The 12,923-nt window shown below is 42.5% G+C and overlaps 1 protein-coding gene across 1 annotated transcript; it reads right to left on the bottom strand.

Moving 5' to 3' along the window:
* Positions 1-11,559: 11,559 nt before the first annotated feature.
* On the bottom strand, positions 11,560-12,528 carry LOC118635750 (60S ribosomal protein L6-like). Its single transcript, XM_036270635.1, has 2 exons — positions 12,451-12,528; positions 11,560-12,333 (listed from the first exon to the last, which is right to left on the bottom strand). The coding sequence occupies exons 1-2, from the start codon at positions 12,526-12,528 to the stop codon at positions 11,560-11,562; spliced, it is 852 nt and encodes a 283-aa protein (XP_036126528.1).
* Between the last annotated feature and the right edge of the window lie 395 nt (positions 12,529-12,923).

The raw sequence follows: 12,923 nt of genomic DNA, 5'->3' as shown, positions 1-12,923 counted from the left end.
CCAGATAGAGTGGGAGGGAGGAAGAGAGAGAAACATCAATGTGAGAGAGACACTTCAACTGGTTGCCTCCGGCACGACAAGAACAGGGCCAGGGACGCACTGCAACCAAGGTTGACCTTGACCGGAATTGAACCCGTGACTCATTGGTTTGCAGGCTGATGCTCTAATTGCTGAGTCAAACCGGCCAGGGCTTCATGCAGTTTTTTTAAAAATTTGAAATAATAGCCCTGGCTGGTTTGGCTCAGAGGTTAGAGCGTTGGTCTGCGGTCCAGAGACACCCGGGGTCGGTTCCCGCTAAGGGCACGTACCTCGATTGCAGTTTGTCCCCGGCCCTGGTTGGGTTATGAGGCTGGCAGCCACTCGATGTGTCCCTTTCACATCGATGTTTCTCTCTCTCCCTCCCTCTCTCTCCCTCCCACTCTATCTGAACAAAAAAATGGGAAAATGTCCTCAGGTGAGGATAAAAAAAATTTGAAATAATAATAAATTCACATAAAATTGCCCCCTAAAAACAATACAAAGAGATTCCATGTATCCTTTATGCAGTTTTTGCATAACTATAGTACAAAATCAAAATGAGGAAATTGACATTGGTACAATCCACCCTTTATTCAAATTTCACCAGCTTTACATGCACTCGTGTGTGTGTGTATGTGTATGTGTGTGTGTGTCTCTCTCTCTGTGTGTGTAGTGCTTTCAAATTCTATCACATGTGTAGATTCGTGTAACAACTGCAGTCAAGACACGGAACTGTTTCATGAGCACAAAGAGCCCAGTGCTAAGCCTTTATAGTTTCCCTCCCCCATCCCTGTCCCCTTGGCAACCACTAATCCATTCTCTATCTCTGTAATTTGTTATTTCAAGAATGTTACACAAATGGAATCATACATTATGAAATTTTTTGAGACTGGCTTTTTCCACACAGCATGATTTCTTTGAGATCCAGCTAAGCTGTATTTATCAACAGTTTGTTAAAAAAAATTTTTAATGTTTTTATTGATTTTTAGAGAGAGAGGAAAGGAAAGGAAAGGAAAAGAAAGAAAGAAAGAAAGAAAGAAACATCAATGAGAAAGAAACATTGATTGGCTGCCTCCTGCACACCCCCTGCCAGGAATGGAGCCCGAAACCCAGGCATGTGCCCTGACTGGGAATTGAACCAGTGACCTCTCGGTGCATGGGATGACACTCAGCCAACTGAGACACACCGGTCAGGCAACAGTTTGTTCCTTTTTAATCACTGAATATATTCCATCATATGGATGTACCGCCATCTGTTTAACCATTCGCTCACTGAAAGATATCTGGGCTATTTCCAGTTTGGGGTTATTATGAACAAGGCTGCAGATTTTTATGTGAATGTAAGTTTTCATTTCTCTGAGATAAATGCCCAGGAATGCAATGCTGGGTCATATGGTAGCTATATGTTGAATTTTATAAGAAACTGCCAAACTGTTTTCCAGAGTAAGTGCACTATTTTACATTCTCACACGCAATGTATATACTATGGGTGATCCAATTTCTCTGCATCCTCTCCAGTATTTAGTGTTGTCAGTATTGTTTATTTCAGACATTTTTTTGTTAATCCTCACCTGAAGATATTTTTCAATTGATTTTAGATAGAGTGGAAGGGAGGGAGGGAGGGAGGGAGGGAGGGAGGGAGGGAGGGAGGGAGGGAGAGGGAGAGAGAGAAAAACCATCGATGTGAGAAAGACACATGAATTGGTTACCTCCTGCATGTGCCCTGACAGGGGCTGGGGGTAGAATCTGCAACCCAGGTATATGCCCTTAACTAGGAATCAAACCCTAGACCCTTTGGTGCATGGGCCAATGCTCTAACCACTGAGCAACACTGGCCAGAGGGACACCTGATTTTTGTTGTATCCTGGACATTTTGTGTATTATACTAGGAAATTTGGGATCCTATTTAAATCTTAAGTTTTAGCAGTCAGTTATCCTGTTTAGGTTTAGCATGCAGGTCCTGATCTTTTGGGGCTGGGACTCCAATGTCAATTTAGTTTTAGTGACCTTACAATGTCATTCTGGTCTGCTTTGTTTGCCTGGTGCCCCTGGAGCACCATCTCAGTCTTCACTGGTTACAGGGATGGATGTTGCTTCCCTGGTCCTGTCTGGTGCCCATGAGTGTGGGATGAAAGATGTGAATTGGGCTGGGAAAATTGGACAGCTACATGTAAAAAAATGAAACTAGACCACCAACTTACACCATACACAACAATAAACTCCAAACAGATAAAAGACTTAAATGTGACTTGTGAATCCATAAAAATCCTGGAAGAAAATGCAGGCAACAAAATTTCAGACATCACATGCAGCAGAATTTTCACCGATACAATGCCTAAGGCAAATGAAACAAAGGAAAAAATTAATAACATGGGACGACACCAAACTAAAAAGCTTTTGCACAGCAAAAGAAACAACCATCAAAATGGAAAGGGAGCCCAGCCAGTGTGGCTCAGTGGTTGAGCATCGACCCATGCACCCAGAGGTCGCTGGTTCAATTCCTGGTCAGGGCACATGCCCAGGTTGTGGGCCAAATCCCCAGTGGGGGGCATGCAGGGGGCAGCCAATCGATGTTCTGTCTCACGATGTTTCTATCTCTCTCTCCCTCTCTCTCTAAAATAAATTGATTTTTTTTAAATGGAAAGGGAACCCACTATATGGAAAAGCATAATTGCCAATGATACATCAGATAAGGGGTTAATTTCCAAAGTATATAGAGTATTCATACAACTCCACAAAAGGAAGACAAAGAACCCAATTAAAAAATGGGCAGAGAATCTAAATAGACACCTCTCCAAACAGGACATACAAATGGTCAAGAGACATATGAAAAATGCTCAACATCACTAATCATCAGAAAGATGCAAATTAAAACAACAATGAGGTATCACCTCACACCTGTCAGAATGGCTGCCATCAACAAATCATCAAACAAGTGTTGGCGAGGGTGTGGGGAAAAGGGGACTCTAGTACACTGCTGGTGGGAATGCAGACTGGTGCAGCCATTATGGAAAACAATATGATGTTACCTCAAAAAATTAAAAATTGAACTTCCATTCGCTCCAGTGATCCCACTTCTAGGAATATATCCTAAGAAACCTGAAACACCAATCAGAAAGAATATATGTACCCCTATGTTCATAGCAGCACTGTTTACAATAGCTAAGATCTGGAAACAGCCCAAATGCCCATCAGTAGATGAATGGATAAAAAAGCTGTGGTTGCCCAGCCGGTGTGGCTCAGTTGTTGAGCATCCACCCATGCACCAAGAGGTTGCTGGTTTGATTCCTGGTCAGGGCACATGTGAGGGGCATGCAGGAGGCAGCCAATCGATGTTCTCTCTCATTGATGTTTCTCTCTCTCTCTCTCTCTCTCTCTCTCTCTCCCTTCCTTTCTCTCTAAAATCAATAAAGGAAAATCATTTTTTTAAAAAAAGCTGTGGTACATATACACAATGGAGTACTATGCAGCTGTAAGAAAGAAAGATCTCTTATCCTCTGAGACGACATGGAGGGACCTGGAGAGTATTATGCTAAGTGAAAAAAGCCAAGCAGAGAAAGACAAATACCACATAATCTCAATTTATATATGGAATATAATTAACATATTAAGCTGATGAATAAAATAGGTCCAGAGGCATGGAGTCATGGAGTCATGGAACAGACTGTCATATCTCAGAGGAGGGAGGGAGACGGGAAGAGATTAATCAAAGAACTTACATACATATATGCATAATCAATGGACACAGACAATAGTATGGGGAAGGCCTTGGGTGGGCTGAGGAGGGGGGTAAATTGGGGAGGTGTTGGGGGACATCTGTAATACTGTCAACAATAAAAAAATGTATATCTCATAGTCTGTGTGGAAAGCTGACAGTTTTCAGAAGTGGAACAAGCCTTGAAAGAGGGCAGAATGTCCCATCAGTTGTCTTTTTGATGCAACGTCTCTAGAAGAGGTACAGACTATCCAGTCTAGCCATCCCTGAGGAGACCTGTCCAGTTTCATTTTGCTAATTCTCCAAATCAAAGTTATTTCTGCTCTTAAAGATTGCTCCTATTGCCCTGGCCAGTTTGGCTCAGCAGTTAGAGCGTTGACCTGTGGTCCAGAGAGACCCAGGTTTGGTTCCCGCTAAGGGCACGTACCTCGGTTGCAGTTTGTCCCCAGCCCTGGTTGGGTGGTGCGGGAGGCAGCCACTCGATGTGTCCCTTTCAGGTCGATGTTTCTCTCTCTCTCTCATCCTCTCTCTCCCTCCCACTCTATCTGAACAAAAAGTGGAAAAATGTTCTCGGGTGAGGATAAAAAAAAAAATAAGATTGCGCCTATTAAACAGTTTTAAATAATCTTTTATAATCTGGAGAGAACACTTTTTAAGATTGATGAATGAACTATCTTTTTTTAAAAGCCCATGTCTTATTAAAAAATTTATGTAACATGGCACTTATGGTCAGGGTGATGGCATAGCCCTGGCTGGTTTTGCTCAGTGGTTAGAGCGTCTGCCTGTGGACCAGAGAGTCACAGGTTCGGTTCCCACTAAGGGCACGTACCTTGGTTGCAGTTTGTCCCTGGCCCTGGTTGGGGTCGTGTGGTGGCAACCACTCGATGTTTCTCTCTCCCTCTTCCTTCCTCTCTCCCTTCCGCTCTATCTGAAAATAAATGCAAAAATGTCCTCAGGTGAGGATAAAAAAAAAAAAGAAAAACTACAGAACACCATCATTCAGAACCACCTGACATCGAGTTGAATGGAAGGCCTATAACTACAAAATTAAAGAAGAAGCCACATCAAGACTGGAATGAGAGGTGGAGGGGCGGACAGGTTGCTCCCACACCCACGTCTGGTGGATAAAAACCAGGAGGGACACCTCAGCTGGGAAGGTCCTCCCTGAGAAGTGAGGAGTCCCCACCCCACACCAGGCCCCACAGTTCAGGGTTCCAGTGCCAAGAAAAGAAGTCCCCATCACTTCTGGCTGTAAAACCAGCAGGAACTGAGGCTGAGGGAGGCTGAGGCTGCTGAAACCCCAGGCAGTTCCTCTTTAAGGGCCCTCGCACAGACTTGCATGGACTTACTTGGACTTGCTCCCTCTGAGCTCAGAGGGGAGGCAGCTTGAAAGGCACTAGAGACATAAGGGGAAGAACGGAGTTGTTTGGCATTGGGGCTAGAGCTGGAGGGGCAGCTTTTTCCTGAACAGACTTGCTGTGGGAGGCATTTGTTCCTTTGGTGAGCCCTTCCCTGGGACAACAGACGGCCGCCATATCTGGGACTCCAGCAACCTGGCTCACACTGTTTGCCCTGCCCTGGTGATTCCCTGAGGCCCTGCCCTACCCAAACTTCGGGCCCACCCATGCTGATTCCAGTGGTTTTACCATAAGATTGGCTTGTCTTGGATCCTGCTTCAGATTTTCCTAAAATAAACAAACAGCTTCTGATTTCAGTGAGCCCCATACCTTTCGTTAAGTGGCCTCAGGCCCAGCACTAGAAGCAGCCATCAGCAGATCACTTTGTACCTTATGCCTGGTGGCCTCGGGTAGAACACAGGCAGAGGCTGACTCTGCCCCAGAGCCAGCACACCCAGTGGACAGCTTCAGACCACATCGAAGCACCACCACCCAACCACCTCCACAAGTGACACACTCGATGAGTGGACTCAGTGAGTACCAGAGCCCTGATGAAGTAAGTCTTGCTCTGTTTGTTGGGCCCCTACCCTGCTGATCCTGAAAGGGAGTCAGAGGCCAGTGGGCAGTGGGTACAGCCAGTCCTTGCAGCTGATCAGTCTGAGTAAATCCCTCCCATTGATGTTCCAACAGCAATCAAGACTCAATTACAACAGAAGGGTATACAGTCCACACTAGGGGTGCACCTCGAGGGCCCGGTTGGGGTGATTAGGGAGGCCGTGCCTCTGGACCCTACAAGATACCTACAACAATAAGCCACCCTATGAAGCCTAGGATACATAGCGACTCTACCTAGGACATAGAAACAAACACAGGGAACCAGCCAAAATGAGGAAACAAAGAAACATGTCCCAAGTGAAAGAACAGAACAAAATTCCAGGAAAAGAACTAAACGAAATGGAGATAAACAATCAATCAGATACAGAGTTCAAAATACTGGTTATAAGGATGCTCAAGGGACTTAGTGAGACCTTAAGGAGAACTCCAAGGAACTTAGTGAGAACATCAACAACATAAAAAAGGACCAGTCAGAAATGAAGGATGCACTAACTGAAATAAAGAATAATTTACAGGAAATCAATACTAGAGTAGGTGAAGCCAAGAAGCAAACATATAAAGAGTTTCCCAGACAAGAAAAAGCTAAAGGAGTTTATCACCACCAAACCAGTATTACTGTATAGGCAACCATGTCACTTGCAAATAGGGACAGTTTTTTTCCTCTATACAACCTGTATGCTCATATTCTTTTCCTTGTATTATTATGCTTATTAAGATTTCTAGTACTATGGTGAATAAGAATCATGAAAGCAGATATTCTTGCCCTGTCCCCTATTTTAGAGGGAAGTAATTCAGTCTTTCACCAACAATGTAATGTTAACTGTAGGGTTTTTTTGTAGATGCTCTTTACCAAGTTGAGGTAATTCTCCTCTATTCCTAACTTGAGAGCTTTTTTAAAAAATCAAGAATGGGTGTTGGATTGTGTCAAATACTTTTTCTGAATCAATTAATATGATTGTATGATTTTTTTCTTTGATTTGTTTATTTTCTTTGGTTTTTGGTTCTCTCTATTTTTCCTGCCTTAGTGTGGGTTACTTCATATTTTTTAGAATTCCATCTTGATTTATTTAGTTTTTTTGAGTGTATGTCCTTCCTTGTACAGTTTTCATAGTGGTTGCCCTGGGTATTGAAATACACAAATGAATTTATTATAGTCTACTGTGTATTAATCATGTATTTTTATATTCTGTTTTATGAATCTTTGACGTCTGGGGCCTTACAGACTCTGGAGGGGCTGCCCCTCCAAGGATTAGCCATTTCCTAGAAATAATAAGCAATTTGCCTTTGAGTACACCTTTTAAATGCAAACCAACTAATCCAGAGCCCATACTCTTAACCACCTATCAGGCTGTCACACTCCTTTATCTGATGTTTTTATTTTCCCCTCCCCTTCTTTAAAAATTTAATTAATTTTTAAAAAGATTTTTTAAAATGCCCTGGCCGGTTTGGCTCAGCGATTGGAGCGTTGGCCTGTGGACCAGAGAGTCCTGGGTTCAGTTCCCGCTAGGGGCACATACCAAAAAGGAAAGATTTTTAAAAATATGTTTTTATTGATTATTTAGAGAGAGGAAGGGTGAGAGAGAAACTTCAATAGGCTGCCTCCTGCATCCCCCCCTATTGGGATTGAGCCTGGAACCTGGGTATGTACCCTGACTAGGAATCAAACTGAGACCTCTCAGTCCATGAGGCAATGTTCCATCCATTGAGCCACACCAGCCAGGCAAAAAATTTAATTAATTTTTTGCTTACTATATTACCAGTGTATTATAAAAGAGTATAATTCTGAAACAGCCAGATGGAAGAGATACATAGGGCAAGGTTTGGGGGAAAAGGCACAGAGCTTCCATGCCCTCTCCAGGTGTGCCCCTTCCCAAGATGTCTTCCTGTTTACCAACTCAGAAGCTCTCCAAACACTGTCCTTTTGGGTTTTTATAGAGGTCATTACAGAGGCATGACTGATTAAATCATTGGCCACTGAAGATTGAACTCAATCTCCAGGCCCTCGCCCCTCCCCAGAAATCAGGGAGTGGAGCTGAAAATTCCAACCCTCTAACCACTTGGTTGTTCCCCTGACAACTAGCCCCCACCCTTAGGTAAGTTCCCAAAGTCACCTCATTAACAACAAAACATAACTTACTGCTCTCTTCACTTAGGAACCTTTTTTTTTTTTGGTACATGCCCCTAGCGGGAACCAAACCCGGGACTCTCTGGTCCACAGGCCAGCGCTCCAAACGCTGAGCCAAACCAGCCAGGGCACCACTTAGGAACTTTTCAGGGTTTTAGGAGCTCTATGACAGAAATAGGGATAAAGATCAAATATATATTTCTTATTAGAAATCACAACATCACAGTCCACCCCCTGGTCTTTGAACATGGATCTCTTATAGCAAAACAATCATAAAAGTAAAAGATAATAAACACATTACTAGAATCTCATTTAGTCATTAATAACTATCTAGTCCATCATCATATCATGAAAATGTCTCCTAGAACAAGACCACTCATATTTATGGGTTTCAATTCCATCTTGTGAGGTTCCCAAAGCAGGAGTGGTCTCAGCAAATATGTGGCTTCACCCTTTCAGGCATCTGGTATAATCAAGCTAGGAGTATCATTTCTTGCTCTGAGCCTCTTTTGAGATGTTAATGTAATACCATCTTGGATTTCTCCCATTACATACCCCATTTTTTCATCCCTTACCCTCAGCTACTATTTTTCCTTCTCTTCATTTGCACCCAAACTTTTCCACCTCTGGAAGGGACATTAGGTTTGGCCACTGTGCTGGCCTAGATTGCAGGCAGCAGTATTGGTCTAGCAAGTGCCTCCTCCCCAGTGCTCTCCTGTCCGCGCAGAGTAAGGTTACACAGGTGCAGAAGCAGTGAGTGGGTTGTCTTTACCACCAGGCAACAGAGCTGCATTCACTGTTAGCCACAATTCATCCCGACGGGGTGAAGGAACATCTTGCCCTATCAGGCTCTTAGGAATTCTAACATAAAGGTTAAAAACACAGGTGCAGCCCTGGCCAATTTGGCTCAGAGGTTAGAGTGTCGGCCTGCAGAGTGAGGGGGTAAGAGGTTCAATTCCTGGTTCAAAACCTGGGTTGCAGGTTTGGCCCTGGTCACAGTTGAGAGGGAGGCAATCAATCCATGTGTCTCTCCCACATGGACGTTTCTCTCTCTCTCCCTTCCATTCTATCTCAAAATCAATGGGAAAATATCCTCATGTGAGGACTAAAAACAAACACAAATAAACAAACCACAGGTACAATTTCTTGCTTAGAAATCATCTCTGTTTCCAGCCCTTATTGTTTCAACCCTGGTCCTGCTATTATTGCATCAAATAGAAGGAAAAAAGTTGATAGGATGTGGGGAAGAAAGAATACTAGCACCTTCCCCACCTCCTTGTCTACCGGAAGAAGAAAAATCTATCCAGTAGGAAAACTCCTTTAGCCCCACTCATGTTCATGTTCAATGTGAGCACCCAGCATGAAGGCATGTATGCCAGGCCTTCATGCTTTTATCTCCCTATTTTAGACCATCATTGTTGTGTGTGTGTGTGTAATTCAGATTTTATTGTTTATTAATTATGTCATTCCACACAATTTTAAGTAAACAGTTTGAGAAAATATACTTGGGAGTGTTAAACAGTAATGGCAGTATTGATGAGAGAATATTCAAGTGCTTTACATAAGATAGTAAGAGGCACCACTGCAACCATTGGCCCTCCCCACTCCAGAATTTGTACATTTCATATAAAAAGAGTAAAAATAGTTCATTGGCACTTTATTAGCTTTATTATTTGCAATCTATCAATCATGATATGCTTGAACAATTTCAGAATCTTTAGAGCAAAACAAAGTATTTCTTCCACTAGCAGCTATAGCAGTTTGTTTCTTTAAATAATAAGCAAATCACCCAGCCGGTGTGGCTCAGTGGTTGAGCATCGGACCATGCACCAAGAGGTCATGGGTTCGATTCCCAGTCAGGACACATGTCCAGGTTGTGGGCCTAATCCTCAGTGGGGGGCATGCAGGAGGTAGTCAATCGATGTTCTCTCTCATTGATGTTTCTATCTTTCTCTCCTTCTACCTTCCTCTCTCTCTAAAAATCAATAAAGAAAAAAAATTTTTTAAAAAGCAAATCAACACAACAAAAGCTATACACAAACCCAAAACAAAAGGCATATTTTAGTGACCCTGAATTTTAATATTTTGCTCTATCATATTATTTCAAGAAATAAATGCAACTCAGCTTTTGAAAACGAGATTAGACTTCTTTACCATAATTATATTTACTTTATAATTTAAATGATTTAACTGAAGCCAATGTTAACCTAGTAAAAACCATGAACACAACTCAAAGTGCTCTTATGCTAAGGAAACGTCTTTAAAACATTTTTAAAATATGTTTTTATTGATTTCAAAGAGAGGAAGGGAGAGGGAGAGAGAGATAGAAACATTGATGAGAGAGAAACATCAATCAGCTGCCTCCTGCACGCCCCCGACTAGGGATCAAGCCCTAAACCTGGACATGTGCCCTGACTGCGAATCAAACCAGGGACCTACTGGTGCATAGGTTGAGACTCAACCCCTGAGCCACACTGGCCGGGTAAATGCCTTTAAAACTTAATTGTTGTGCCCGGCCGGTATGCTCAGTGGTTGAGCATAGACCCATGCACCAAGAGGTTGCCGGTTTGATTCTCAGTCAGGGCACATGCCCAGGTTGTGGGCCCGATCTCCAGTGGGGGACATGCAAGAGGTGGCCAATTGATGTTTTCTCTCATCCATGTTTCTATCTCTCTCTCCCTCTCCCTCCCTCTTTCTCTAAAAATCAATAAAGAAAAAAATTTAAAAAAAAAAACAAAAACAAACTTAATCGTTGTGTCAAAACTCAGACCCAAGCTGCACAAGTATAACTGAGGAACCAACAATCTACTCTTCTAGACACCACAGCAGCATTTCTAACTATTTTTAAAGCTGGTGAGCAGATACAGAATCACTGTAAATTACACAAAAACATCAATAACTTCCTGGTAAAACTGCACTAATAGTTTCCTTTATTAATTATTATTTTTTAAAAAATCAAACGTACTATAGTTCAGCATTTGAAATACTTCTGTCTATTATTACAAAGATGCTTGGGTTGAGAAATACATTTGAATACTTGAAAAGAAACAAAACTTGAAATGTGGTTTTATGTTAAATCATTTAGAAAACCTCAGTTACCAAACAACTAAAAATACACAATAGCAGATAAATGGAAATTTATCAAAACCACTGTCGCTAACAATACAAAAATTAAATATTAAGGCATCCTTTACTCCCATCTTAGTATACACAGTGAAGGGAAATGTTTTAAATTGGAACCAGCACTTCTATTTAGATGCTTCCCAATGCATTTGACCAATTCATTTTTTTATATTCTCCTATTCCACATACCATGGAAAGCTTTCATGATCAAACATGATGACTCAAACCAAGAGAAAAGTATACACAAATATTCACTAATTGAAGAGAAGCAGTTCACCCTTGAAAAATAAAAAGGAGCTGCAAAGAATATCATGCGTAAAGCTCAAATGCCAGTATTTAAATTTCTCTGGAGCAGTTTATGCTTCAGTAATTCTGAGAAAAAAGAGACGGACACTTCATTAAGATGAGAAGCTTATTAATATGGATCATACTGCAGAATAACTGTTCACTCAGTATTCTATTGCCCTGGGACAAGAGTTTTTGAAAGAAGCTTCATACTTCTTCTTTTTTTTAATGATAGATCAGTTATTTAATTAGGTCCTTTGTAAGGAATTTAGAACACCATTTTATGGGGATAAAGTCCATTTGTGAGAGCAAACACAGAGCGGAAGTAGCCCTGGAGCTGAGGAACAATTGATTTTTGGCAGAATTTGTGGGTCCACGGCTTTCTGGTCAACCTTGCGCTGCTCAGTAATCTCATATTTCTCTTTCTCTGTGTCGAAGATCTCACCCTCCTGGTGCCTGGGCTTGCGCAGCTTCTTCTTCTTGAAGTAAGCATCAATGAGATGTTTGGGGATTTTCACACCACTGATATCAGTTTTGGTGGAGGTGGCAATGACAAATTTCTGGTGTGTTCTACGCAGAGGAACTCGATTAAGGGACAGAGGTCCAGTCACAAGTAGTAAGGCACTGCTCAGCTGCTTCAGGAAAATCACCTTCTTGCCTCTATGGCGCCCAGTGAGGACGATCAGGATCAGAATGGTCCCTGGAGTGATGCTGGTTCGCAATTTTCTCACATGCTGACTGAAGTGTTTCTCGCCCTGGCTCAACAGCTTCCCAGGCACATCTTCAGTAGCATAATATCTAGGCATTTTGCGAAGTTTAACCACTCGGGTACCACCATTCTTGTCGCCACCAACTGGTTTTGTGACAGTAGCAAGAACTTTCTCCTTTTTCTTTTCAATCCTGGATTTAGCTTCGGAATACTTCCTCTTGTACATGGCCTTTCGGGAATACATAGCTGACCAGGAATATCTGCCAATTTCTCTGACTAGGTCAGGGTTTCGGCTGCAGTGGGGCTTCCCCTTAAGCATCTTGGCCTTGAGGTTACCCTTCTTAATCTTTTTGTTTTTTGTGGTACGTGCCCCTAGCGGGAACAGAACCCGGGTCTCTCTGGTCCGCCGGTTGACGCTCAACCTCTGAGCCAAACCGGCCAGAGCACCCTTCTTAATTTTAACCTTGCCACCAGCATCAGCCTTCTTGGCTCCAGGTTTCTTCTGCTTAGTATCTGGCTTCTCAGGTTTTTCCCCCGCCATCTTGCAAGATGGGAAAAACCATACTTCTTCTTTAAATATATATATATATATATATATATATATATATATATATATATATATAATTGATTTTTTTTTAGAGCATCTGCATTTACCACCAGGTAAGCAAAACCAGGTCTAGAGTCAGTGTCTTTTCCTGTCAAGGCCCATTTGTAGTTCCCCAGGGCCACCAGGTAAGTCTCACTTGCCAGCTTTGTTCTAGGCCTCTCCCCCAGGGAATCTGCCACATAGCCATTTGCACTCTCTGTCTCCCTTCTTGGCAAACAGGACAGTTGTTATTGGCATTTTGTGTCTCAAAAGGTGCAAAAGGATAATGTCTACATTCAGCCCATCTCTGCATTCTGCAGACCCCCTATATCCACTCATCTATGGACCCA

Source organism: Molossus molossus, unplaced genomic scaffold (genome assembly GCF_014108415.1).
Source record: "Molossus molossus isolate mMolMol1 unplaced genomic scaffold, mMolMol1.p scaffold_m16_p_2, whole genome shotgun sequence".
Taxonomy (NCBI): domain Eukaryota; kingdom Metazoa; phylum Chordata; class Mammalia; order Chiroptera; family Molossidae; genus Molossus; species Molossus molossus.
This window is presented reverse-complemented; position numbering and strand designations above follow the sequence as displayed.